Source organism: Symphalangus syndactylus, chromosome 17, assembly GCF_028878055.3.
Source record: "Symphalangus syndactylus isolate Jambi chromosome 17, NHGRI_mSymSyn1-v2.1_pri, whole genome shotgun sequence".
Taxonomy (NCBI): domain Eukaryota; kingdom Metazoa; phylum Chordata; class Mammalia; order Primates; family Hylobatidae; genus Symphalangus; species Symphalangus syndactylus.
This window is the reverse complement of record NC_072439.2, coordinates 70,400,862-70,426,450: the sequence shown is the minus strand read 5'-3', so window position 1 is coordinate 70,426,450 and position 25,589 is coordinate 70,400,862. Positions and strand designations below refer to the sequence as shown.

Genomic DNA, 25,589 nt, shown 5'->3' with positions numbered 1-25,589 from the left:
CTAAAGAGAAAAAAATGTTGTGATATTTTCCTCTGAAATATAATAAGTGCTTAATGCAAAATACATGATAATACAAGAAAAGTGTATAAAGAATAAAAATACACATTTATGTATTGATTTAAGAAAATATTTATTGAGCAGTATCTGTATATCAGGACTGTTTCAGAAGTTTGGGGATACTTGGCTGAACAAAATTGTTAGATACCCTTCACTCATGGGGTTCTGATTATAGCAGGAAAAGACAGGCAATAAATATTTGACATCATAATTAGAGTATGTGCTATATTAGAAAATGATAAACACTATAAAAAAAGAAAAAAGTTGGGAAACTTACAAGTTACAGTTTTAAGTAGGGTAGTACTGACAAGATTCAGTAAAAAAGTAACATGAGACTTTTTGAAATGCGAAAGAGTTATGTAGGTACCTAGGAAAGAGCCTCCCATGAATGCACAAGCCTGAGACAGTCAATACTGGCATCTTAGAATACCTTTTTCCAAATGGTATACACATCTACACACACACACATCTATATATGTTATTTGTAATTATAATCATACTATACAGTAACTTTTATATTTATAAAAAATGTAATACCTACAAATTTGAAAAACCAAAACACCAATAACCATATTAAAAATTTTCAAAGTTTTTCTGTGGTTAAGTATTAGCATCTTTGAATTACATTTGTTTGAATGATCAATCCTTAGATATAAAGAAAACAATTCTAATTCTGGAAGTTAGCAGTGCCTTGGGTTGATTAGTTCAGTTCAAAGAAGCAGTTGTCTAGCTTTAATCTTTCTGGATATAATTATCTGCAGTGTGATCTTTCTTCTCTCGCTCAAGCTAACAAGGGGACAGGAAGCAGCAGAGGCTAAGAAGACTGCATTAAATAACCTTATTGCCCTATGTCTCAGTTTCCTCACCTGCAAATAGGGGATTAATAGAGCTTACCCATCTTCTGAGGGCACTGGTGGATTAACTAATTAATAATCATATGATGCTGAGCAAAGGCTGAGGATTATTATTAGAGAATAAAGAAAATCTATCATCAGAGCATACCTTTCTGGCATCTGTTGCCTTGGTAACCAGATTTGCAGGTGCAACTACCATTTTTGGCACTGCATTCCAGGGTATTCTCCTCCACACACTGACATTCTGAAGTGCAGCCAGCTCCGTCGGCACCCTCGGGACAGTCTACAAGCAAATTGAGGCAAAGCGGTCACGTGAAAACTACGCTTTGTTTATTTTAAATTGTTAGTGCACAGGCATGTAGTTCTGTGGGGACTGATTATGGGGAAAACAAGAGGATCATCCTGACTGCCCAAAAAATAAGGAAACAAATGTCTTTTAAATCAGGCAATTCATTTGCTTTTTGGCAACTGGATGGGAACAGTGAAGCCTGAACTACTTAAAAGGCTTTGGTGCTTCCAGGAGAGAAATTGCTTCTCAATGTGCTCCATTGGTGCCTACAGTTAATATTCTCCAAAGAATGCTAAGGCCTGCCAGGCCCCATATTCATCCTGCTGCAGCATGGAGATGACGGACAAGCACTTATGAGAAGGCTGGCCATTGTTTTCATTCCCTTCCATTCTATGGTAATCAGAAATAATTTTACATCATGTAGATAACACAAAGCTTTCATGGTGACACCAGCGTTATCTTGGCCACATCTTTGGCGAATGGTACTTGCCTTCCTTTCATTATTTTCTCTATGCCATTGAGTGTTAGGGATGGAAGGCAGCACAGGAATTCTAATATGAAAAAGTCGCACCTTTGCATTCAGGAAAACATACCCATAGTTTTCTCTTTGAGGGGTGTTAGAGTAATTCAATTCCTTTTCTGAAATATCCCTCTGACATTTTTTTCTCTCCTGTTACAGATGTCCAAGTGACATATCAAGTAAAAAATCCTTCAGGTGGCCTCCAGGCTCAAGGTAATTGCATTGTGTGCCCACCTAGGCTTTGCTGTAGAAAGCTGCTTAGAGAGAACACTTGACTTTCCAGTAGATGGAAAGATACATTAGTAGAGATCATTCAAAGTGGTTGTTATGATGCCACCATGTAGGGCCATCCTAGTCCCAATTGCCAGGGATAGTACAGAGTTACCTCTAAAGTTAAGAGTCCTTTTCAGGTTTCCCAATGTAGATAATAAATTATATGATCCTCTATTTCCTTTTCTATGGCTTCCAAGTTTTGGATCCTTTCCTACACCCACCAGGTCCCAGGGTCTCTCAGGCTATTGCCTGCCTTAATGTAGGCCTCTTCTTGCTCATGCCTAAATCCTCACTCAGAATTGTCCTTCATGCCCTATTCTTTCTGGTTCAGCGCATAGAATTATGGTTCAGAAGACAACACAGACACAGAGACATGTTTAAATGTGACCATTTGTATATTAAGAACATATCACTACTGGAATATATTTGGAAATACGGAAAAGTAGCGTTTGTAATGCACTGAAATGTGTCCAGCAAAAATTCATATGTTGAAGTTCTAACCCTTCAGTACTTCAGAACGTAAATTTATTTGAAACTGAACCATTGCAGATATAAGTAGTTTAGATGAGGTCATACTGGAATAGGATGGCCTCTAATTCAGTATGACTGCTGTCCTTATAAATAGGGAGTATTTGTATGCAGAGACATGTACGATATGAAGATTGAAGTTATGTTGCCACAAGCCAAGGAACTACTAGAAACTAGGAGAGAGGCCTGGAACAGATCTGTCCCTAGCACCTTCAGGGCGTTGTGGACATCTTGATCTTGGGCGTCTAGCTTACAGAACTACAAGGCAATACATTTCTGTTATTTAAGCCATTCAGTTTGTGGTACTTTGTTATGGCGGGACTAAAAAACGAATATATAGAGTTGCAAACTCAAGTTCCTGAAGACCAGGAAAGTGACATTAATAAATAAATCTTCAAGTCCAAGCAATAAGGGAGTCGCAAAGAACTAGAACGTATCTTTTTTTCCTAAAGATAGTCATATTCAAAATGCTAACCACAACCACCAACAACACAACAAACATATTTGCTGAATTTTTCCTGTGCCTCAACTCCTCACAGCATGCAAATGAGTAAATATCTGCTATGCCCATATTATTAAACCCTAAAAACTTCAACTTGATGTTTCTGAAAAGTTAGCCCTTTACATTTTTGACCAGATCAATAATGATTCAATTTTTTTTTGCCATAACATCTGATGCAACCTTTTTAGATATTCTAAAGTTAATACTAAAAGTGGGATGTGTCTTGTTACACTACAGGAACAATAATGCAAATATTATCCTTGTTTCTAGGTCAGTCTTCTTCTCCTGGCATATCCTAGGAGGTATATAACATTCTGGAACATACCATCGGCACCTCTATTGCCCATAGTTTCCCACACCTTTCCCCTTCTCTTCTATGTTGCTTGTCTAAGCCTAATGTTTCCTCATGCTCCAGGTTCAGTGTTCTATGATGACTCCGCTGGCTCTTTTATTGGCATATTTATAATTTATCTTTCCTATGGACATGGCTTTTATAAAATAGATGAGAATCATGGACATTCATTAAAAATAAAACATAAGACTCTAAAAAGTGTCTGTTATCAAGAGATGGTTATGGTAGTAAGTTCTATGGTTACAATGTTTTTGTCCTCCCAAAATTCATATGTTAAAATCCTAACTCCCAGGGCTATGGTATTAGCAGTGATTAAATGATTATGTCATGAGGGTGGAGCTTTCATGAATAAAATTAGTGCTCTTAAAAGAGACCCCAGAGAACGGCCTTGCCCCTTCCACCATGCATGAGAACACAGTGAAAAGATGCCATCTAAGAACCAACAAGTAAGTCCTCTCCAGATACCAAATCTGGTGTCTTGATCTTAGTCCTCCCTGTCTCTAGAACTGTGAGAAACAGTATTTGTTGTATTTGTTGATTATGTACAACCTGGCTTATGGTATTCTGTTGTACCAGCCCAAATGGACTAAAACACTGAAATTCAATCAGGAAAGATTTTCAGAGGCATTAGTTTATCAATAAAAAGAGAAGAGGATGTGAAATAGGTAGAGGAGCAGAGTGAAGACTGTTGCAGGCTCATAGATATTCGCACATAGCATCAAGGTGGGATGGAGAACATTCAGCGTTATCCCACCGGGAGAAATTCTAAAAGTTACTGCTGGGTTCAAGTATTTGTTAGTGATTGTGTTTTCTTGCATCCTTTGAAAAATGTGATTAATAGTCAAAATGCAAAATTAGAAATCTTAGAGAATAAGACTGCTTCACCCTGGAACAGAGAAGTAAAAGAAACTTGTTCTGGCCCAAGGTATTCAACTTTGGTAAAGTATCAAACGTCTACTTAATCAGACTGTTAACAATCCACTCTCATTAATTAAGGTAAACATTAACCAGATGTAAAACAAAATTAGAAACATTTTTCTTTCATTCATCAAAATCTAGATTCTATAATTTAAAGAGGCTAAAGGCTATAACATATTTGTCATATATATAAAACTATAGAAAACATTTTTTACTCTCTTCCTTTGTCTGACAGTAGTCTCTGCACTGTTCTGTGCCTTCATGCTTTAGACACAGAGTAAATTAAGTGCCTGCATGTTACTCAGATGACAAAACCTCCCATAGCACCCTGGCTCACACATATGGGCGCCATACATCCTGTGGCAATGGCCATTGTTGGCACAGTTACATTTCCTTTTGCATTTCTTCCCAAAGAACCCTTTTGGGCATCCCGGAGGGTGAGAGGACAAATGAAGAAAATATTAACCGACATGTAAAACTTGCTAGAGTTATTGTCACAGGAAGTCAGGAGATTGAGAAAGATGAAATGTTTCCAATCTGGTTGAACTGAGGCTAGGGAGATCTTTTTAAAACCACCAAGATGATTCTGTATCCTCTGCTTAAAATGCTACAATGACTCGTCATTGCTGTCAGGTCAAAAACACCAAACTTAATAAGACTGGGGCCCCTGCGCTTGCTGACCTCATGTTGCACTACCATCTCCCTGTCTGCCTGTGCTCCACTCTGCTGGCCTCTGCAGGTTTCATAGTGCATCCCATGCTTTCCCACCGCCTCTTAATCAGGAAAGCTCTTTCCCCACTCTTGCCCTGTTTTATCTCTCTACATTTTGCAGGCTTTTGCTTAAATGTCCCTTCTTCATAAATCTCTCTCCCAGGCCCATACAGTCTGCGTTGTCCTCATGGTCTCACCTCCAACCACATATTAGTATTTAACTTGTAATCCCTACCAGTATTTGTAATTTACGGTTGCCTTGAATGAAATCGCAAGTTCCACATGGAAGCATCAGAATATTTTTTATTTCTTTTTTGTTATCATATCATAATGTCTGGTGCCATTCCTTGCAACCATTTAGTGTATTTTTTAAATAAACAAATGAACATTGCTCACAAAGATAAGTAACTGAAATGCCAGCAGGGACCTTACTGCATCTCAGAAAGTGAAGTAAACTTCATTTCCAACTCCCCAATTCCATCAACTGTGAGAAGCTAATAAACTCCTCATGATTTCTGGCAGTCCCTAGAGACTTACATCCTCACTGACTCTCTGCCTTCAGCTTTTGTTCCGGTACAAGCAGGTTCTATTTTTGTGCTTTATTAACCCATATAGGAATTGTGGCCTCTTCACTGGTTTCCACACACACACACACACACACACAATCTATTCACAGTACTCATTGATATTTTGTGAGATTTATATCCATCATCTCTTTTTTCTTTTTCTCTCTACCTCCTCCCCTTTTCTTCTCTAATTTTCATCTGTCTTCCTCCCTGGTTTCCCCAAGGAGCTCCATTGTTCTTCATTTTGTTATGCAGAGAAAATAACTTCTCCTAAGCTCCTACATCTAAACCTGTATACATAATTGTAACTTTTTGCTCAGTAGAAGAAAAAGGCTTTCTCTGTAAGAGGATTCGTCCTGCTTAGATCACAGTTGGAGATTTAAGTATCACTTATTTTGTTGTCACACATGTCATCAGTCAAAACAATTGTACTCTTTTATATATACAGACACAGCTTTCACAGCCTTTTACTTCTTTAGAAAAAGGCCATTTTGAAAAATACAAATGCAACTTTCACTTAGTTTATTTCCCATTAGAAACCCCAAGAACTTAAAGTGTCATCTCATTGACTGGCACCAGACATTCCTTCTGTCTTCACAAGTTTTCCCATGAACCCTTGGGGGGCTCTGGCAGTGCCCAGTCAGAAGATCACAGGTGCCTCCATTCTGACAATTACAGATGCTGCCACATTCTTTCTCGCTGGTCTCTGGGGAATAAGCTATGCAGAAACTAGAGAAGATGAACAAGTAATGGAACATACGTGTTCTGATACAAATGGAGGGAAAAAATAGCTTGTCTTTCTATCAGGATAGATACCAAGTAATTAAAAACTCAGTAGCTTACAGACCCAGGAAAATTTTCTGGCATGTTCCTAGTTTGTATAGCATAAGCACTCCCGAGGGGATTACTGATACAGCTAGTTAAAATAATGATGACTGAAGAAATTGCTAACAAATTTCAAATGCAAAATTTATCTCATTTCTTAAACTCTAACCCTCACACTTTAAAAGCTACCCAGACATCTTTGCTGTACAATTCCAACCCTAACGAGAAACAAACTGCATCTTCTATTTTGAAAACTGAGGGAAAAATGCTTTTAAAATGTCATGTATTTTTAACCAGGAATGAATGCAGCTAAGGTTCTCATGGGGGTCCCAAAGTAGTTTGCATTGCCAAAGATAAGACAAAGCCAGGGAAACAACAGTTTTCATTAGTTTGTTGGTATTTTTGTGTTTAGTGCTCTATAAAACAATAAATTGGGAAAAATGTCGGTGACTTTATATGTTAATGTAAGCGAATGTAGCTGTTGAGATAATTTCAGTAATCATTGTAATTGAAATTTTATCATAATAGGCTAAATGTTATAAAATCACATTTATAAAATCTGCTCCATTCATCCCCTGCTCCCAATCCAGATGCTAATATGGAACTTGGCTTCTTATCCACCCTTTTCTTTGCTTTCAAGCCATAGGCTACCATGAAAGGGAAAAAAGGAAAGAATAAAACAAAAAATGAGAGACTGGCAACAAACATTTGTTGTGGCCTATATTATTAATTTACATTTTGTTAATGTTTGCATTTTAATAGCAACTACAGAAGGGGCAATTTTAAAACACTTAACCTGTAAAATGAAGCTAAGGAAGTTTAAATGGCTTGCACAGTGTCTGGATTAAGGCAAGTCATCAATATCGACAAACCAACACTATAATTTGACACTCCCTCAGAAAGTAAACTGTGATTATCATATAGTCTATAGATTTGCCAAATACTTCATTAGATCAAACAGTGCAGAGATTCTGGGGAAGAAAAATGTAAAACAAACACGTGTCCCAAACCATAGCTGGATGATGTAAAAAAAAGTCATAAATCTCTCCTCCCATGTTTTAGTCTACTCATTTGTCATACGAAAAATACTCCTATCTTTCCTTTCCACCAGATAGAGTCTCACAATAACAAATGATTTCGATATGAAACCTTTCATAAGAAATGGGGTTCTAAATGTGTGCTTTTAAAATTAAATAATGTGTGGTCATTTCAAAATTGTTTCAATATATTTATATGAAGAAACCTCTAAGAAATCAAAATAGATATTTTCATTATAGGCTAATAAATATATTGGGCTAGAAGATCTACTCAATGGGAAAACTGACTTCTAGATCCCTGTTGAAAATTCTTTTTTCATTTCTTTTGCTGCATTTGAAAAGCTGGCAATCTTAAAAATATAGCCAACGAATAATTCTTCTCTTTTGCTTATTGTAGTTTAAAGGGATTTTTTATTATTATTATTTATTTATTTTTGAAGAGACTAGGTCTTGCTATGTTGCCCAGGCTGGTCTCAAACTCCTGGCCTCAAGTGATCTTCCTGCCTCAGCGTCTCAGAGTGTTGAGATTACAGGCATGAGCCAGCACCCCTGGCCAATAGGGATTTTAAAGAAAATATTCCCACTCCTTCTTTTCGTTAAAAAAAAAATGAACAATTGTTTTTCGTTTCTCCTAGATTGTTCTGTTTTCATTTTTGTAAAAGAAATAAGAGAAGGATATAGAGAAAGTACAAGGAAGATAGAAGTTTTGCTTTCAGGGGTAGACTCCCCTTTATTGCAACATATAAACATTTAAGAGATCTCCAAGGTTTTCTAAAGCCAGAGAAGATGTCATCTCATTTTTATTTTATCAGCAAGCTCATTTTCAATATTTTGGTATTAATTTTATATCAGAGATATTTTATTCTTATGTGTTGGAGATAGATTTTTTCATTATTTTATTTTTTAGTTTTTAAATTACTGTGTAAAATATTTTTTATATTTTTATTTTTTTATTTAGTTTATTTTATTCTTATTTAAGATACTTTTTTAGTTTTTTTACTATGTTAGGGATAAGTATTGGGAGATGCATATTTATCAATAAAACTTACAATATAAGGTAAATATTGACTTACTAGTGGTCATGCAATAATATTTATTTGATCCCAATTTTATGTATTTGAGTGTGTCAAGTTGCAGGTCAATTTAGCTGGGAGTTTCAACACCAAGTTTTATTCATGTGTTCATTCATGCACTGGATGGCTCCAGTGTGGAGAAATTCACAATGAATAAGCATGAATAGGACCTGGCCAGCGAGCTCTCAGTCTAGCAAAGAAGATAGAAAATGAACATAGTGACCTCTAATCCAATGTAGAGAGAGAGAAATTTTTTTAATCCACTGAAAATATAAATAGCTGTGTTAGACTGAGGCCATCAAATAAAGCTTCATGCAACAGGCAGAAATAGGCCTTCAAGGATGACAGTTTAGCAAAAGGCACAAAGATGAAAAGTGCAGCACATTAAGTAGCAAGTGGTTTAGTATGTTGGAAATAATAGGTTAGGCGAAGAGTTATGACTCGGACAAAAAGCCAAAAGGATTTATGAGAGTCTGATAGCCACTAGTGACTGGGTAAGATGTATACACTTTATGTGAAGGGAAAGGGACAGTTTCTCAGCAGCAGAGAAACATGACCAGAGGGATGCATGAGGAAGATCCTCAAAACCTTAACTAGTAATCTTCGTTAAACCATTTCACTATGTTATGACTGAAGTTTTGCATCTATATCATATAAGAGTAACAACAGTTGTGTTCTTCCCATATGTAGAGAGTTCAAAAGAAAATCTGTTCATATCATCTTCCAAGCCAATCACAAAAACTAAGACAAAACACTTATATAAATAGAACTCATAAGATGAATTTAAAAAGAGAAAGAAGAAACAAAGATAGTCAATACATTTTATTTTATCACTTGGAAGTTTGAACTCCTGAAAGCATACCTTCATTTAAAATATGGAGGAAAGGAATTTTGGGCAGTATCATTTTTAAATCTTTGAACTTACTCATGAGAGACTTGTATAAAAAAATTAAGCCAGTGTCATTGGCTGTGTTACCATATTTTTAAAAAGAAAAAGAACAAAAAAATACACAAAACCAAGCAGCAAACAGTCAAGCAAGTCCATTTAAATTGCACTTTGTAGCACAAATCCTTTCCTTTTTTCTTCATTGGGAATAGCTTGTCAGGGCCTAATGATTTATTTAAATGGAGGGATTTTTATAGGCCTACAATATTAGGCTCCTTTATTAACTTTTACGTTCCATGGATAAACAAGAGACAGCATGTCGAGTTTCCTAGGGAACACAAAATCTCCTTTTTAAATCACATATTCAGTTTAAAACTTAAGCACTTCATAAGCATTATTTATGCCCAACAAGTAAATTGTCTTCTCGTTCTTATCAATTGCTTAGTTTATTAAAACATTTTGAGGAGAACATATGTAAAGGAGTAGTTTGGAGTGCTTACCCAATTCTCAGGGTGTCACTTACTTTCATTACAAAGAATGACACCCCAACCTGCTGGGCAGGAGCATTCACTCTTTCCTTCGTGGCACTTTCCTCCATTCATGCAGTCCTTGCAGCTCAAGCTGCAATTGTGTCCAAAGATGGGATCTAAACAGACTGTAACGTGATACCATCTTAGTTCCCACATAACTGTCTACGTAACTAAAAATCAAAATAAAACCCTTAATTTCCTAAAAAAAAAAAAAGATCCTTGAGCATAGTTCCTAAAGAATCTTTGAAAAGGACAACAGCAAGATATAGGTTTTAAAATAAAGCTTATTTTACTTTTTCCAATTATTACATTGGAATATTGTCCCTAAGAATACTTAGAATCTTTAGGAATTTCTTTTTTAAAAAAGAAAGTATTGATTTGAGAACAAAAAAAAAAAAATGTTCCTGAAATTTTGATGCTTTTTCTTTTTTCTTTTTTTTTTTTTTTTTTTTGAGACAGAGTCTCGCTCTGTCACCCAGGCTGGAGTGCAGTGGCGCGATCTCGGCTCACTGCAAGCTCCGCCTCCCAGGTTCACGCCATTCTCCTGCCTCAGCCTCTCCGAGTAGCTGGGACTACAGGCGCCCGCCACCACGCCCGGCTAATTTTTTTGTATTTTTAGTAGAGACGGGGTTTCACCGTGGTCTCGATCTCCTGACCTTGTGATCCGCCCACCTCGGCCTCCCAAAGTGCTGGGATTACAAGCGTGAGCCACCGTGCCCGGCCGATGCCTTTTCTTTCAGAATTTTTTATGTGTAGTTGTGTTTTCTGAGTAAATCTTTTTATTAAAATTTAATACACAGAGAAGTACACAAATCCAAACTGTATACTTCAAACTTTTCATATTGTAAATGACTCATGTAAATGCCACCCAGATCAAGATACATAATATTACTAGCAACCCAAAATCTTAAAAGTGACTTGATAATTTTCAATCATTAATTTCATAAATTAAGCACCATGGTGATCTCTATCACCACAGATTATTTTCCCTTTTTTGAACTTTTTATAAGTAGAATTGAAAAGTATGTACTCTTTGGTGTTAAGCTTCTTTCATTCAATATAATGTATGTGAGATTCATACACATTGTGTATGCAAGAGTTTATTTTTTATGTTATACAGTATTCCATTGTAATAATGTACCACAATGTATTTATTTATCCATTCTGTTTTTGAGGGAAATTATCATATAGAATAAAGGTGGAGAGATGTGTATTCAGTTGTTTAAGGCTCATTCCATTTTAACTTTTGTCCCTGTTTCTAGGGTAGGGACTTCAAGATGCCCTAATTGAAAACTTGACATTTTTACCAAGGCCTCTCTCCTTTGGCAGGCCTGAGCTCCATGTTCTGCCTCCCCAACATCATGAAACTGCTGATAAATGTGCTTTACTCTTCAAGCTCTTAGCAGCTATCTTTCAGATTCCTGGCACAACCCATTAATTGGCAAATGGCTTGAGGAGAAAAGCATCTGAGACCATCCTCCCTGTCTGGTCTTCTCTTCTTTGCAGATCTTGGCCACTCAAGTTCTGACTGTTGTTGTTGCCACGCCCAGCTATTTCTCTTCTGACTCTGATTAGCCAAAGCATCAGGAGTTTAAGAAACATTAAAGTACTTCTATTTTTATATAGAGACACTTATTGATGATATTATGATTTGACCACTGCATAAAAATATTTCTATTTTTCTGAATACATTCTAAAGCAATCATCAAGCTTTGATATTGTTAAAATACAATAAATAGAGGGAGAATAAAAAGAACAGCTCTGTTTTACAAAGGAAAAAAAAGAAGCAGTGGACTGGTTGCAAACAGTTACTTTTGATAGAGATTTACTTTGATCAGAAGTCGATGCTTGAGTTCTGTTCTTTAGATATATAAGAAAAACTGCTCACATTTTGAAGATTTTTTGGTCCATTTAAGCATATTAACCAATTAGTTCTCTGCATTTTAAAACCTAGAAAGGAACTACATTTTAGGGCTATTTAAGGTAAATTGTAACTATCTAAAGTGATTTCTAGTGAAATTTTAATAGAAGAATTAAAAGATTTCAATCTTTCTCCCCATTATGCTAATTTAAAGATATTTTTTCTGCTCCATTTTCCTGTATTAACTTCAAGAACACCTCTCCACACTGCACTCCCACTTCTACAAGTACCTACACAGCACTCCTTTATTGTACAAAAGGAAATAAAAAAGACAAAAGATGATGGATTTCATAGGAAGCTCTGAAGAAGTGACTTTGGCCCTACTTTTCTTGCAAACTTCATGTTAAAACATATGATAGCATTAAATACTGATAGTAAAATTGTCTACAAAAATGTAGTAAATTATCTAAAAATAAAAGTAAGTATAATAAGGTAAATTCTTTTACACACCAAAATTGTGCAAAGCAGTCAGTTCTCTATGAATATCTTTTTCCTCTTCCTCCTCATCTTCTTCATCTTTGTAGGTGGGAGGCAGAAAGGTAGCAATATAATGAAGCTGTTGAGGTGGGCTCTTGAATAGAAGACCTGGAAACCTCACAACTTCTCATTCCTCTTCTTCTTCCTCTAGCTCATCATCATCTAAAGCTAAGGCCATAGAAGAAAATGCGAGGTTTTAACTTGGTTAAAAGAAGGAAATACTGTGCAAAGGTTGATAGAGAAATGAGAGAGTTTGAACTAGACAGCCAAGGCAGGGGGTGACAGAAAGGTAAAATGCTTTGAGATGGCCATTTCAAAAGTCTATTGTAAATGAAGGTGAGAAGCTGCCAGCACAAAGTTAAAACTGTGGCAGAGAGAACAAAAGAAAATAAGGAAAGATCTTAGTCTGTGAAGAGAGAAAGGGGAAGGCAGGTTGAGTTAAGAAATATGTGGCCTCCATTGCTTCTGAAGAACAAGATGAGGGTGGAAGTAGTTTAGAAAATGTATTAATACAATAAAATTCTTCAGTGACTTACACGTGTAAGTTTTTCTGTCATTTCCAATTCTGTAGCCTTCTTCACAACTACATTCGCATGTTCCCACAGAATTAATGTAGTTGGTCACAGACTATACTGACATCCAGACACTCATCCACATCTAAGGAAATTTAAACAATATCTGCTTTTAGGCATCGAGAGATAAGATAGATCTTATGAAATAATAGACATATTTGTGTTCCTCTTGTGACCTTTATTAAACAATAACAATGTACTGCCACATAGAAAGCAAGCATAGCCCCCAAATTCTTCCTCAAGTACACTCGGCCAATTATTTTTCTTTCACTCATTTTCAAGTTTACTCTACTTCATCTACACAGACAAGGTATTTCTGAGACCTTGTTTGTGAGGTTTAGATGAAAAACTTAGAATAAATTCAGGCCGGGTGCAGTGGCTCATGCCTGTAATCCCAGCCCTTTGGGAGGCCGAGGTGGGTGGATCAGGAGGTCAGGAGATCGAGACCATCCTGGCTAACACAGTGAAACCCTGTCTCTACTAAAAAGTACAAAAAATTAGCCAGGCATGGTAGCGGACGCCTGTAGTCCCAGCTACTTGGGAGGCTGAGGGAGGAGAATGGCGTGAAGCCGGGAGGTGGAGCTTACAGTGAGCCGAGATCCCGCCACTGCACTCCAGCCAGGGCGACAGAGCGGGACTCCATCTCAAAAATAATTAATTAATTAATTAATTCAATGGTCTCAGGCTGTGTACCCTTTTGCATAATGTTCATTCACTCTCGAATTATTCAATATATATGATAGAAAACTTATTCTAGGTATAAGTCAGTACAAGCTTTGTGGACAATTTTAGAGAAGAAAGAATTTTAGGTCTCGATTGCATGCGACTTACTAATTTATGACCAAGTCTGAATCCAGACTTTGGTCAATATGTTCACAATACTATAAGTTCATGTATGAGCTTCTAAGCTTTACTTCAGATTGTTGATGCCTTTTCCATTTGCATGTGTGTATGCAAGTATGTATGTTCATGCCATAAAATCATCTCTTGGCTCATTCTGCTTAAGAGCAGATGGTACATGAAATTTTAAAAGTGTTTTTGACTGTGTTAATTGGATGTAATGTGGTAAATGGCAATATACTTTACTGTGTTTAGTATATACAGATATCATAGTTGTGTGTTCATTGCTGTTATCTTCATTGCAAGGCTGGGGGAGCTTGGCTATCTATCATCTTTGACAGAATTCTGAAATATGTTTCTTTAAGCAAAGAAAAATTAATTTCTGTGAGGCATTACAGTCTTATGTAATTTGATTGTTATTGGAATAGATATCAATCTTCTCATCTTTGATTTTAAGAAAAATTTGGTTCAAAATAATGGTAATAATAATACAAAATGAAAATTTAAAGATTAAACATTTAAGGTAAACTTTTAAAGTAAATTACAGCAATGGTTATATGAGCTATTCCTAACTGTATAAACAAAGTGAACGAACTCTACTCACTAAATTCACTCTTATATTTAAAAAAAATACAAGCAAAAAATCACCTGAAAGGTAAGTGAACTAATTTTAACATGTAAGTTAAGAAATTGTAAATGACTCATTTTAAAACTTGCATTAGCTATATTAATATCAGATATTTAAGGGATTCTGGTACAGATTTAGACTGTGGCTTGTGAACTGATGGTCCTTTTGCTCTCTAACTAAAAAAAAAAAAAAAAAAAAAAAAAAAAAAAAAAAAAAACAAAAAAAAAACTAATTCAAAATGTCTTCCAGTAACCAACTTTCTAATTCCAGTCAAGTTTGCCATGGGTGGTTCCTTTGGCAGTGTGCCTTCCAGAATCTCTCATTTGCCTTTAATATATATTAAATTGTGTGAAAGGGATTATGGACCAATAAATATGATGATAATAATAATAGCTACTTTTGGTTGAGTAATTTTTCTATGTCGACCACTGCACTAGGTACTTCACATTTATTACTTTCCATAATTTCCCCACTAATCCTATTATTGTCATCACTTTACTGATGAGGAGCTAAGGTTCATAGCAGTTAAAGTTGCCCAAGTTTATTATACAATAGTAAATGGTAGAACCACATAGAAAGTCAAGTCTCTTTAGTGTGAAAGCCTTCCCTTGTCCACCCTAGCCCTCTGCCTCAGACATTTCTCCTCCTTTATTGCCCTATCACATCAATTATTTCTTGCTAAATCTCAAGAATTTACCATCACATCCACAACCATCTGAAATGATCTGAAAGCCCTTCTGACAATTGCGTTTGTAGCCTCCTAAATAGTTGATGCAGAGCTGGGCACAGCAGGCTTCTCCATTCTCACATTCATCAAGATCTGAAGAGGAAAAGAACACTGCTGTTATTGCAAAGACAGGAATTTAATGATCCTATAGAAGCACTGATAAGCTACGCTTCTAAATTAAAACTGTTTTACCAATCATTTTCTATTTCTCAGGCCATGTAATACAAACAGCGAAGAAACCTTAATATAAAAACAAGGAGACCCACTTTTGGTTTATGTTTCTTCATGCTTCTTCTATGCCTGTTATTTATTTTAAAAGAATGTAAATAATATCCAAATGCATTTATAGGCATAGGAAAAGTGATCTCTGCTATTTTTCTAGTTTCAACAGTAATTGGACTGAATAAACAGAGAAGTTGAAGAACAAAAATCAGCCTAAGAAAAAAGAGCCAAAAAAATTCCATTTGGTGAACATTTGACAGCTGCAAAGAGGAGACAGTCTTAGACTCCATAACATGTTTGTTCTTCCAGAACTTCAGATCAAAGAGTGTTCGCAAGCAAGTGTTCCCAACTGCCTGACTGGGAAGACAAGTGGCAACCACAGTTCTGAGAGAGGGCAGAAGACTTATTTTAAGTATTATGGTTTAAATTATAGACCATTTCAGAGCATTTGTTTGAATATTTAGATTATACTGTGACTGGGATGAGTGAGATCTGGGGTTTTTTATTCCATCTGTGACATCATTACCCTGAAATGTCCTGTTAGGTGCGCAGTTTTCTAAGTAAGGATCTTTAAGCCTTCTTTAGCACTGTTATTTCAAAATTCTACAATCCTGAGTGCTTCTTATTAAGATATAACTGCCCTGGGGAAAATAGAAACGCACCAGAAGATGTCAAATTGTAAGTTTTCAGCCAAAGGATAACCTATTTAACCTGAGTTTTGAGGCGATCATTTCTAACATAATTGGCCAAGGAAGTAGCAACGGACACTTTGCCCTGCTTTCCCTAGGCTGAACACATGGGAATTATTTGGTCAGGGTTTTTTTGGCTCTAGGCCTTGGTTCAATTCAAGCACCTCTGTTGTTGAGCTGTTAAGGTGGATGGCCTGTCAGTGCTGAGTTTACAAAATCCTACTATGCCATAACTACATAAGCAGTCACAGATAAAAGGGTCAATGTCTCAATTAACCCTGGAAAGGGTTTCAGCTCAAGAGAATGAAGACAAGAGAAAGAAAGGAAAGAAAATGCAATCAGTCAATCAAGGTGAAGGGTCACCATAAAATATCTAAATGAAGGTCATTTAGACATAAAACATTCTTTTTCCCACAAAATGTCAAAAGCACAACTACTCACAAAATTCTAAATGATATTTTTTTCCTTTCTAGTATTAAATCTTCCTTTTATTAATCCTGTTGATTAAATAGTATGATATAGAGAATAGAAAAACTTTTTAAAAAATTCATTTTCAAGGCTGGGCATGATGGCTCATGCCTATAATCCCAGCACTTCGGGAGACTGAAGGGGGAGGATGGCTTGAGCCAAGAAGTTTGAGGTTGCAGTGAGCCATGACTGTACCACTTGCACTCCAGCCTGGGTGACAGGGCGAGACTCTGTCTCAAAAAACAAAAAAAACTACTCATTTCTAAAGACCAATTATTCACTACTGTAAAGGCAATTATTCACTTGGAGTGTACATATACGTATTTTACTTATTTGTCTGAGAACAGATTAATGTCACAGCTACTTCATAAAAAACAGTCATGCATGAAGGAAATCAAAGGATTTTCTTTTTATCATATATTAGTATCAACTTTGAAAAAATATATACGAGAATGTACAAAAAATGTGAAAATAAGTCAGCCAGTTAGCACATAGTTAATTAAACCTATCCAAAGGCAAAAGCTTATTAGGGCTAAAACCTAGAGATGTGTTAACACAATTTGAAAGACAGGTATATAAAATGCAAGTGTCTGACTAGCAATGAAGTCACTAAATTTAACAATTGGCCAGTTATTAGAAAATATTTATCATATCTAACCTTATTCAGTGACTATGTATGGGGAAGTGATACAGAAGATCAAGTTTTTCACTTCTGATGCTTTTCTGAAATCAGAGCTGAAATGTTTCAGTGTTTTGCCTGGCTGCAATTGGTCCTCTACTTTTGATTAAGGCTAAATTTTTATGTATGGATTAATTTCGGTACAATGGTAAAATATTTGGCATATTGGCCAATTTAGGAAAAATATGATCATCAGAGAGGAGGACAATTAAAAGGGAAAATTAAGCATAACAAAAGAAGAGGAAATATTAAAGAATATTGAGGAAATATTAAGTATAACAAACAAAAACAAGCAAATAAGGTATCATAATTCCTGAATGATGACAAATCGCTGCTTTAGGAACTTGGAAATATTTTCAGAATCAGGACACATAGTAACATAGTTTAATACTTGCTATTCCTATTTACAGTAGCCAGCAAAGATCTAACAAAATAAAATTTGAAAAGAAATTTAGAAAACAGGTGATTTAACAGTTGAAATGGCAAGACATTTTAAGAAAGGCTTGTGATGTAGGAAGAACGGGGTTTCCGATGAGTTCCAAATGAGGATGGTGTACATGGGACAAACTAGAAATAGCCCCAGAGGAATGTTAATAGAAAAAGAATCCAAAATGGATCACTAAATGATAGACTGAGGGACTTATTTTCCAATTGTGTAATGCAATGTTGCTACTTGCTATTTGAGAACAGGGCATCTTGAGACCTGTATGCTTGAAGTCTTTGGTGGTATCTGAGAAGACTTTTTAAAAATCTGAAAAGCTTTTAAAAAGCCTAAAAAATAATGTTTTAGATGAAATGAAATTGAATTATTTATTTACTTATTTTTGAGACAGGGTCTTACCCTGTCATCCAGGCTGGAGTGCAGTGGTGCAATCATAGCTTACTGCAGCCTCAATATCCTGGGCTCCAGTGATCCTCTCACTTCAGTCTCCCAAGTAGCTGGGAGTGCATCACCATGCCTGGCTAATTTTTAAATATTTTGTAGAGATGGAGTCTCTCGAAGTTGCTCAAGCTGGTCTCAAACTCCTGGACTCAAGCAATCCTCCCACTTCAGCCCCCCAAAGTGCTAGGATTACAGGCATGAGACTCAGTGCTTGGCTTGCGTTTTCTTTTTCTTGCTGGAAAAATGAAATTAACTTGAGCCATAAACAATATAACATTGTCATATTGACGGCTGAAATTTCATAAATATGCACTTTTCTACATTTTGACCCAGGCAGACGCTATTTTTTTCTAGCTATAAATAAGAACTTCACTGAATGGTATTTTTTAAAAAATAAAGAAAACACCAAATTTAAGTCGCAAAGAAACGGTTTGGCAAAATTCCAGTTTCTCTTATCAATACTCAAAAGAGGAACAAACAGAGAGATGGAAGGAAAAGAGGGGGGTAAAAAAGTAATCAAGGAAGAAAGCCCCTTAATTTTTTCAATGGATACAAGTCTTATCAAGGTAGGAAAAAAAAGTAAGCATATTTTTCATTAAATAATAAGAGGTGAGGAAAGCAACTGGCTTCAATACATTACCCACTGTAGATTCTGAGAACAATATTGAAAGCAATGATGCATAAATAAATACAATGGTATGGTTTTGAATTTATAAAACCAGAATACTGCAAAGTTTCTTGAGTTTCATTCTGTGTCATCACACTGTCAAAGTAAAATGTCCTAAATATTTAAACCATTGAGTTTTTTATACTTCAAATTGTCTCTATCTAACCATATTGAATAGTATGAAATGGTCAAAAGATTTTGTATTGTAATTTTTAACAGAGGAAATATTAAGCATAACAAAAGAAAATGAGCACATAAGGTGGCATAATTCCTGAATGATGACAAATCACTGCCTTAGGGACTTGGAAGTGTTCTCAGAACCAGGACCCATAAGAATGTAGTTTGATACTTGCTATTCCTATTTATAGTAGATACTCCTTTTTCTCAGGAATGTTTCATTATGAAGCAAAACTAGGGTGGAATTTTATTTTCTTCATTGTCTCAAATGATATAAATTCCAATAATATGTTGAGAAAGTTAGCAATTAAAAATGGATTTGAGCTGGAAATTTCAAAGAATGAATTTTTTAAAGTTGTCTTTTAGAATATAGCTACTTGCCATATCAAAGTTGAACATACATCCCAAATATTATCAAGTTGAAAACCAGTGCAAATAATTTAGTTTCTGCTTGAGGTAGAGAACACTGGGATATGTGATAGCATTTGTTGTTGGAATTACAAATTACATTGAATAGTTGGATAGATCATGGAATATTTTGCTGAAATAAATCTATTAAGGGCATATATTTCATTAAAGTGTTTTAAATCTCCTTTAACTTCAAGGTAAATATCTAAATGTAATGGTGTCTTCTGACAGGTAACCCTTCTTTTACATTTATTCAGTAGCCAGAGACACTCTTGAATTTATTTGTCTTTACAGTTTGAGAGATGTGGCTCACAGTACAGTCGTAAGTACTACACATTAAAGGGCTAAATGAATCCAGAGCAACTTTTGAATGAAATGGCATTTACCAAACATTACCTATGCATGTTTTCTCATCGGAATCAAGCTGGTGTCCATGGTTACAGGAACAACGGGGAGCACCAATTTTCATGTTCACGGTGATGGGAACAAACACTATTGTTCTTTTCACAGCTATTGACAATTTCCAATTCAATCCCTTTCCAAAATGAGCAAAAGAGGATTATTAGCATAACAACAGAGAAACCTGAATATATGTCAATAATGGACACGTTCTCTCTGTTGAGAGGATGACAAACTTTATTAGAAATCCATCAACACTCTATACACATAAAAGTAAAAGTCTGAGGGTTATTAAGCATTGTAAATGCCTATATACCACATTATATACTAATAAACATATAAATAATGTTGAGTGATACAGACAGGTAATGATGAATCCACCACTGGTTATTAAACACTTACCTTAAAGGAAACATGTTTTGGGAATTCTCAGTATTTTCAGGATATAATAGATATAATATATATACATATATATTAAATCAATATTCAGAAATCAAATAGGTTGTTTGCTAGCTGACATTTCTGTTCTTGAGCTAATAGTATGTTATTATTCATCCTTTTTAGGGTCTATAAGCACATGAAAATACTGTTAAAAAAATAACCTTGGCGCAAAGGTGTAAACATAAACCCAATGATTTAGTTGATCATATGTAACTAGGGTCAAGTTGATGCGCTAATGAGCTTTGATTTATAGGAGAATCACTTATTACATAAACAAATTATTACTGTGAAAATCAATTTGGCTGGTACATGCTACTAATTTCAGGCATATTGGTGGGCCTGAGCCTCAGCAGATGAATGCCAATTGTCTTGAGCACACAGGTATTATAGTCTCTCATTTTCTAAGTGACAAAATAAGAATTACAAAAATGTTTAGAATCCATGTTAAAATATGGACTTTAGATACTCTGAATGCCATTTTTACCACAGAAGGTCTATGGGTCTTTATTTATGTTGTTTGAACACACCCCTTCTTACTGAGAGTGTCTACATCGATTCATTTCCTCTAAGTCTTAACTCGTGAATCATTTAGAAGAAAAAAAGCTGGAGGAAAAAAAAAAACAAGACAAGAGTATTTGCGATTGTGACACTCGTTGAAGGCATATATTACCCAATAAACTGCCTAGACATCCACTACAGTTCCAGAAATCATCCGGCCTAATCCCCAGCAGCCAGTCCAGGGCACAGAGCAGCCTCAGATGCTCCCAAGCACCCAGGGCACATCCCTGTCATTGTGCCCAGCCCACTGCACCATCATCATCGCACTCCCCAGCTCATAACAGATGTTCAAAATAGGTTTTGAATGATTGAATAAACAAAAGAAGGATTATGCTAATCAATTTATTGTTAAAAATAAGAACCCCTTTGGGTTTAGAAACAGCTAGTTTAGGACTAAGCAAAATTAGAAAGCTAAAGGAAAGATTAGTGAAGGGAATTGATATTTTTCGTGATACATTAACATATACTCTTCAGAGAAACCTATTTCAAATGATGTCTCTGGTTGTGGTGATAGGGACACACAGATCTCTCTGATACAGAATTGAAGTTTTTTTCTGACATATGCTTGCTATTGCCATTCTTATAGAGAGACATTTTTACATATTTATGAACCATATTTGGTATCTTAGAGTCTATCAAATTAATCTCCATCATTTCTTAGAGAGAAAAGTAAGGTCAATTGACATGAAATCAATTCAGTAACATTTACGGCACTGTTGGTTGTAAAAGCCAGTCTATATTATGCAAGGTATCATATGTACTTATTAATCTAAATATTATAAGTCATAAAAGTAACATGATTTTTGCTTAGGATCAGAAAACTGAGGTTCAGAAAAGATAAAAGACTTGCCTAAGGTAGCAGAGCTGGTAAGAATCAAAGCTTTCTAATTCAGAGATGTTTTCCTGTATAATATCATTTGTAAAGAGAAAATAGCTAGGCCTGGTGGCTCACACCTCTAATCCCAGCACTTTGGCAGGCCAAGGTGTGCAGATCACTAGAGCCCAAGAGTTTGAGACAAGCTTGGGTAACATAGTGAAACCCTGTCTCTAGAAAAAATATAAAAAATTGGCTGGGCATGGTGGCACGTTCCTGTAGTCCCAGCTACTCAGCAAGCTGAGAGCTGGGAGGGTTGCTTGAGCTGGGGAGGTCGAGGCTACATTAAGCTGTGATCTTGCCATTGCACTCTAGCCTGGGTGACAGAACAAGCCCCTGTCAAAAAAAAAAAAAAAAGGAAAGAAAAAGAGAAAATAATTTGACAAGCAATGTAATCTATTCCACTGAAATGTAGTGTAATATTTTTCCTAAGAGAACTTAGTATGACATAATAGAAAAAAACACAACATTTAAAGTTGGAAGATCTGACGCTTTACAGCTGTGTAATCTTCAATTATTTTAAATCTCTGATCCTCAGTTTTTTTCCCACTGTTAACAGAGGGATTGAGTTGTACTAAGGTTTGGAAACTAGTGGCCTGCAGTTATATGGGATTTGATTATCAAGGTGTTACAAAAGTTGAGAAAATATTAGGATTTCCACCATTTCATCACAAATTAAAGGTCTCCTATTTTTTTTTAAAGCCAATAACCCACGTTACATCCATTCCAAAAGATAGCTTGGGAGTTTCTTATAAACTTAAATATACACCTATCATATGACCTTGTGATTCCAGCCCTAGGTTTTTACTGAAGAGAAAAATGTTTTTTAAAACTATGTTCATATAAAAACCTATATACAAATGTTTATAGCAGCTCTCTTCATAATTGCCAAAACCTGGAAACAACTTAAATGTCCTTCAATGGGTGAATAATAAACCAACTATAGTATATCCATACTCATCAAAGAATAGAACTCTTCATATGAGCAACAACTTGGCTGAATCTTAATGGCATTATGTTGAATAAAAGGATACACACAGTTTAATTCCATTTATATGATATTCCCAAGAAAACAAAATTCCAGTGAGGGAGAACACATCAAGTAGATGTCAAAGGTTAGAGATGGGGAATAAGTGACAAGCCAAGGGTAGCACAAGGGAGTTTTCTGGGGTTGACAAAACTGTTCTTAATCATGATTCCAATGGTGGTTACAGAAATCTATATATTTGTTAAAATTGATATGATTATATACTGAAAAGGTTAATTTTACTAAGTAAAAAATAAATTAAGAGGCAAGATAACCCTCCCTAGATTCCACATTTTTCTCCATTTACTGCCACATTGCCTAGTTCTTAGCAGCACTTGATACCACTGACCATTTACTTCTCCCAACTTTTTTTATTTTGTTCTTCAGAAAATCACATTATCCAAGTTGTCCTTAAACCTTACTGGACATTCTTTTTCAGTCTTTCCTGTCTCTGTGTCACATTCTAGTTACTAAATGTTGGAGTCTACAGTCTCAGTTTCCTCCTGCTTATTCCTCCAGACATCCTCCCTTTGTAGGTGACCCCATTCTTGCTCATGGCTTAAATACTGACATTTACATCTTGATGAGCTGCCCACTCAAGCTCTGACCACCATAAACTTCTAGGATTTTCTATTTAGTTAGGAAATAGAAACTACCTACATGTTATTTCTACTTGGCTCCTTAAACTTCACACAGCAGAAATAGAACCCATGATTTCTAAACATACCCTATATTTCACCTCCAAACCTGTTCTTCTATTGGACTCCACATTTTGGTAAAAGACATTCTGATTCACCTGTTTTCTAAAGCCCCAAACTAAGAATTATTCTTGATTTTTCTTTTCCTCACATCCACATTAGCAATTCATCTCAGCTCTCTCTGCAAAATAAATCTCAAATCTACTGCTACTAGCTTAATTGAAGCCACCACCATAGCTCACCTGAATGACTCTAATCTTGCTTTTACAGACACTCCCTATTGTCCATTCCCTACAGAGTAGCCACAGTAGTCCTTAAACAGTGAAAATCATATGATATTACTGTTTGTTCAAAACTACCCAATGCCTTCTCGTCACATTTGGAATAAAATCCAAACCCCTTGCTACGGCCAAGTCTAGTATAATCTGATTCTTCCCTTTCCCTGCCTACTGCTCTCATTGACTGTCTCTACACCTTGTTCATTCTTTTCCAGCCCACACTGGTTTTCTGTTTCCTAAAACATCAAGCTCAGCCCTACCTTAGGGTCTTAGTTATTACTGCTCCTTTTTCTTGGATCTTCTCATTATATATTAACACTATATAAGATGATAGTATACATTTCTTTGATTAATTTCCTGTTTTCTATCTCCTCTGTAGGAATTTAAGTTCCATAAAGGCAGGAACTTTGCCTGACTTGTTTATCATTGTATCTACAGTGTTAGGAACAGCGCCTGGCACATGGTAGGTATTCAGTAAGCACTTATTGAATAAATCAGTGGGTCTAGTACACTGGCATCACACTCCCTCTAGATGACAGTTAGCTGGAGGCAAGCAATCAAGCAATAGCTGTCCTCTCTAGGCCCAAAACTCCCTCTCCAGTTCAAAACAGTCCTTACAATTTCCTATCTTTTATGCTTAGCCTGTCTTACACATTTATATTTATTGCCTGTCTTGTGTTGGTGTTAGAGTTTTGATCCCTGGATTAGGTTATATTTAAAACACTGAAAACTACAATAAATTTGTAATATTAATTGATTTTTTGAGGGGGGAGGAGAGGTAAAAGTATCCATTTGACAATTTTTACATAGGCTTCTCTTATTCTTGCTATTTTCCAGTGATATTGCATCAATACAGCTTGAGACTGCTGGTGGTAATTTGATTTGAATATAAATGATACCATGGTCACTTCTTTAAAGATATATGGGACTAAAAAAAGTGCAAACTCAGATCCATACCCACCTACTAGATGCAAGCTGAGATTTTGATTCTTTGATTCAGATGATAAAAAATGTTTTTATTATAGTACTTTAAAAATCATACTTAAAACATTCTTATAAGTAGCAAATATATTGTTTGCTTAATAAGATGTACATTAAATATGTGTGAAATAGTTAAACTATATTACATATTGCTTGGTAATTTGAAGGAAGTGTGCTGTATGTCGAATTTTCCAATTTCTAACTATAAGACAACGATAGCTAATTCACAGTACACTATGAAGATTCAATGGTTATACTGCAAAGTGTTTTGAGACCTGCTGAGAAAAAACCACATAAATATAAAACACTGTTCTCTAAAAAAGAAAAAAGTATCATTTCAAAATGTACTTTAGATGATGGGCACATAATTCATTGTTAAATATCATCATACTCGGCTGGGTGCAGTGGTTCACACCTGTAATCCCAGCACTTTGGGAGGCAAAGGCGGGCGGATCACAAGGTCAGGAGATCGAGACCATCCTGGCTAACACAGTGAAACCCTGTCTCTTCTAAAAATACAAAAAATTAGCTGGGCGTGGTGGCGGGCGCCTGTAGTCCCAGCTACTCTGGAGGCTGAGGCAGGAAAATGGCGTGAACCCGGGAGGTGGAGCTTGCAGTGAGCAGAGATCGTGCCACCACACTCCAGTCTGGGTGACAGTGGGAGACTCCATCTCAAGAAAAAAAAAGAATACAATATAATATATATATGTATATATCTATTACATCATGGTCTAAAAGGACGTACTCTATCTACAGCTTTTGAAACAACTCAAAAGATCAGTTTCACTAGGAAAGATTTGTATTTCAGTTAGTAAATATTGAGGTCTGGTGAGGACTGCAGAAAGAGCTTAGCCAAATATTCACAGAAGGAAAATAAATGTAAAAATAAACTTCTACCAAATGTATTCGACTCAAGAGCAAATTTCTTTCCCAAGTAAATTCTACAGAAAGCCTGTATGTACCTCCTAACTTATCAATAATGACCCCCTCTTTCCTGATAACTGAGGAAGCACCAGTCAGATTGCAAGAGGTTTAATTTCATACACTTGAAAAA

General features: G+C 35.8%; 1 protein-coding gene across 1 annotated transcript in view; it reads right to left on the bottom strand.

The window, feature by feature from the left end:
* The window catches only part of LOC134732839 (EGF-like and EMI domain-containing protein 1), a 633,219-nt gene that overhangs the window by 67,669 nt on the left and 539,961 nt on the right, over positions 1-25,589 (bottom strand). Inside the window, 8 exon segments of the mRNA XM_063619963.1 lie at positions 1,060-1,194; positions 4,595-4,741; positions 6,944-7,042; positions 9,915-10,046; positions 12,293-12,487; positions 15,057-15,179; positions 19,676-19,748; positions 19,750-19,814. Coding sequence (XP_063476033.1) covers positions 1,060-1,194; positions 4,595-4,741; positions 6,944-7,042; positions 9,915-10,046; positions 12,293-12,487; positions 15,057-15,179; positions 19,676-19,748; positions 19,750-19,814 — 969 coding nt within the window.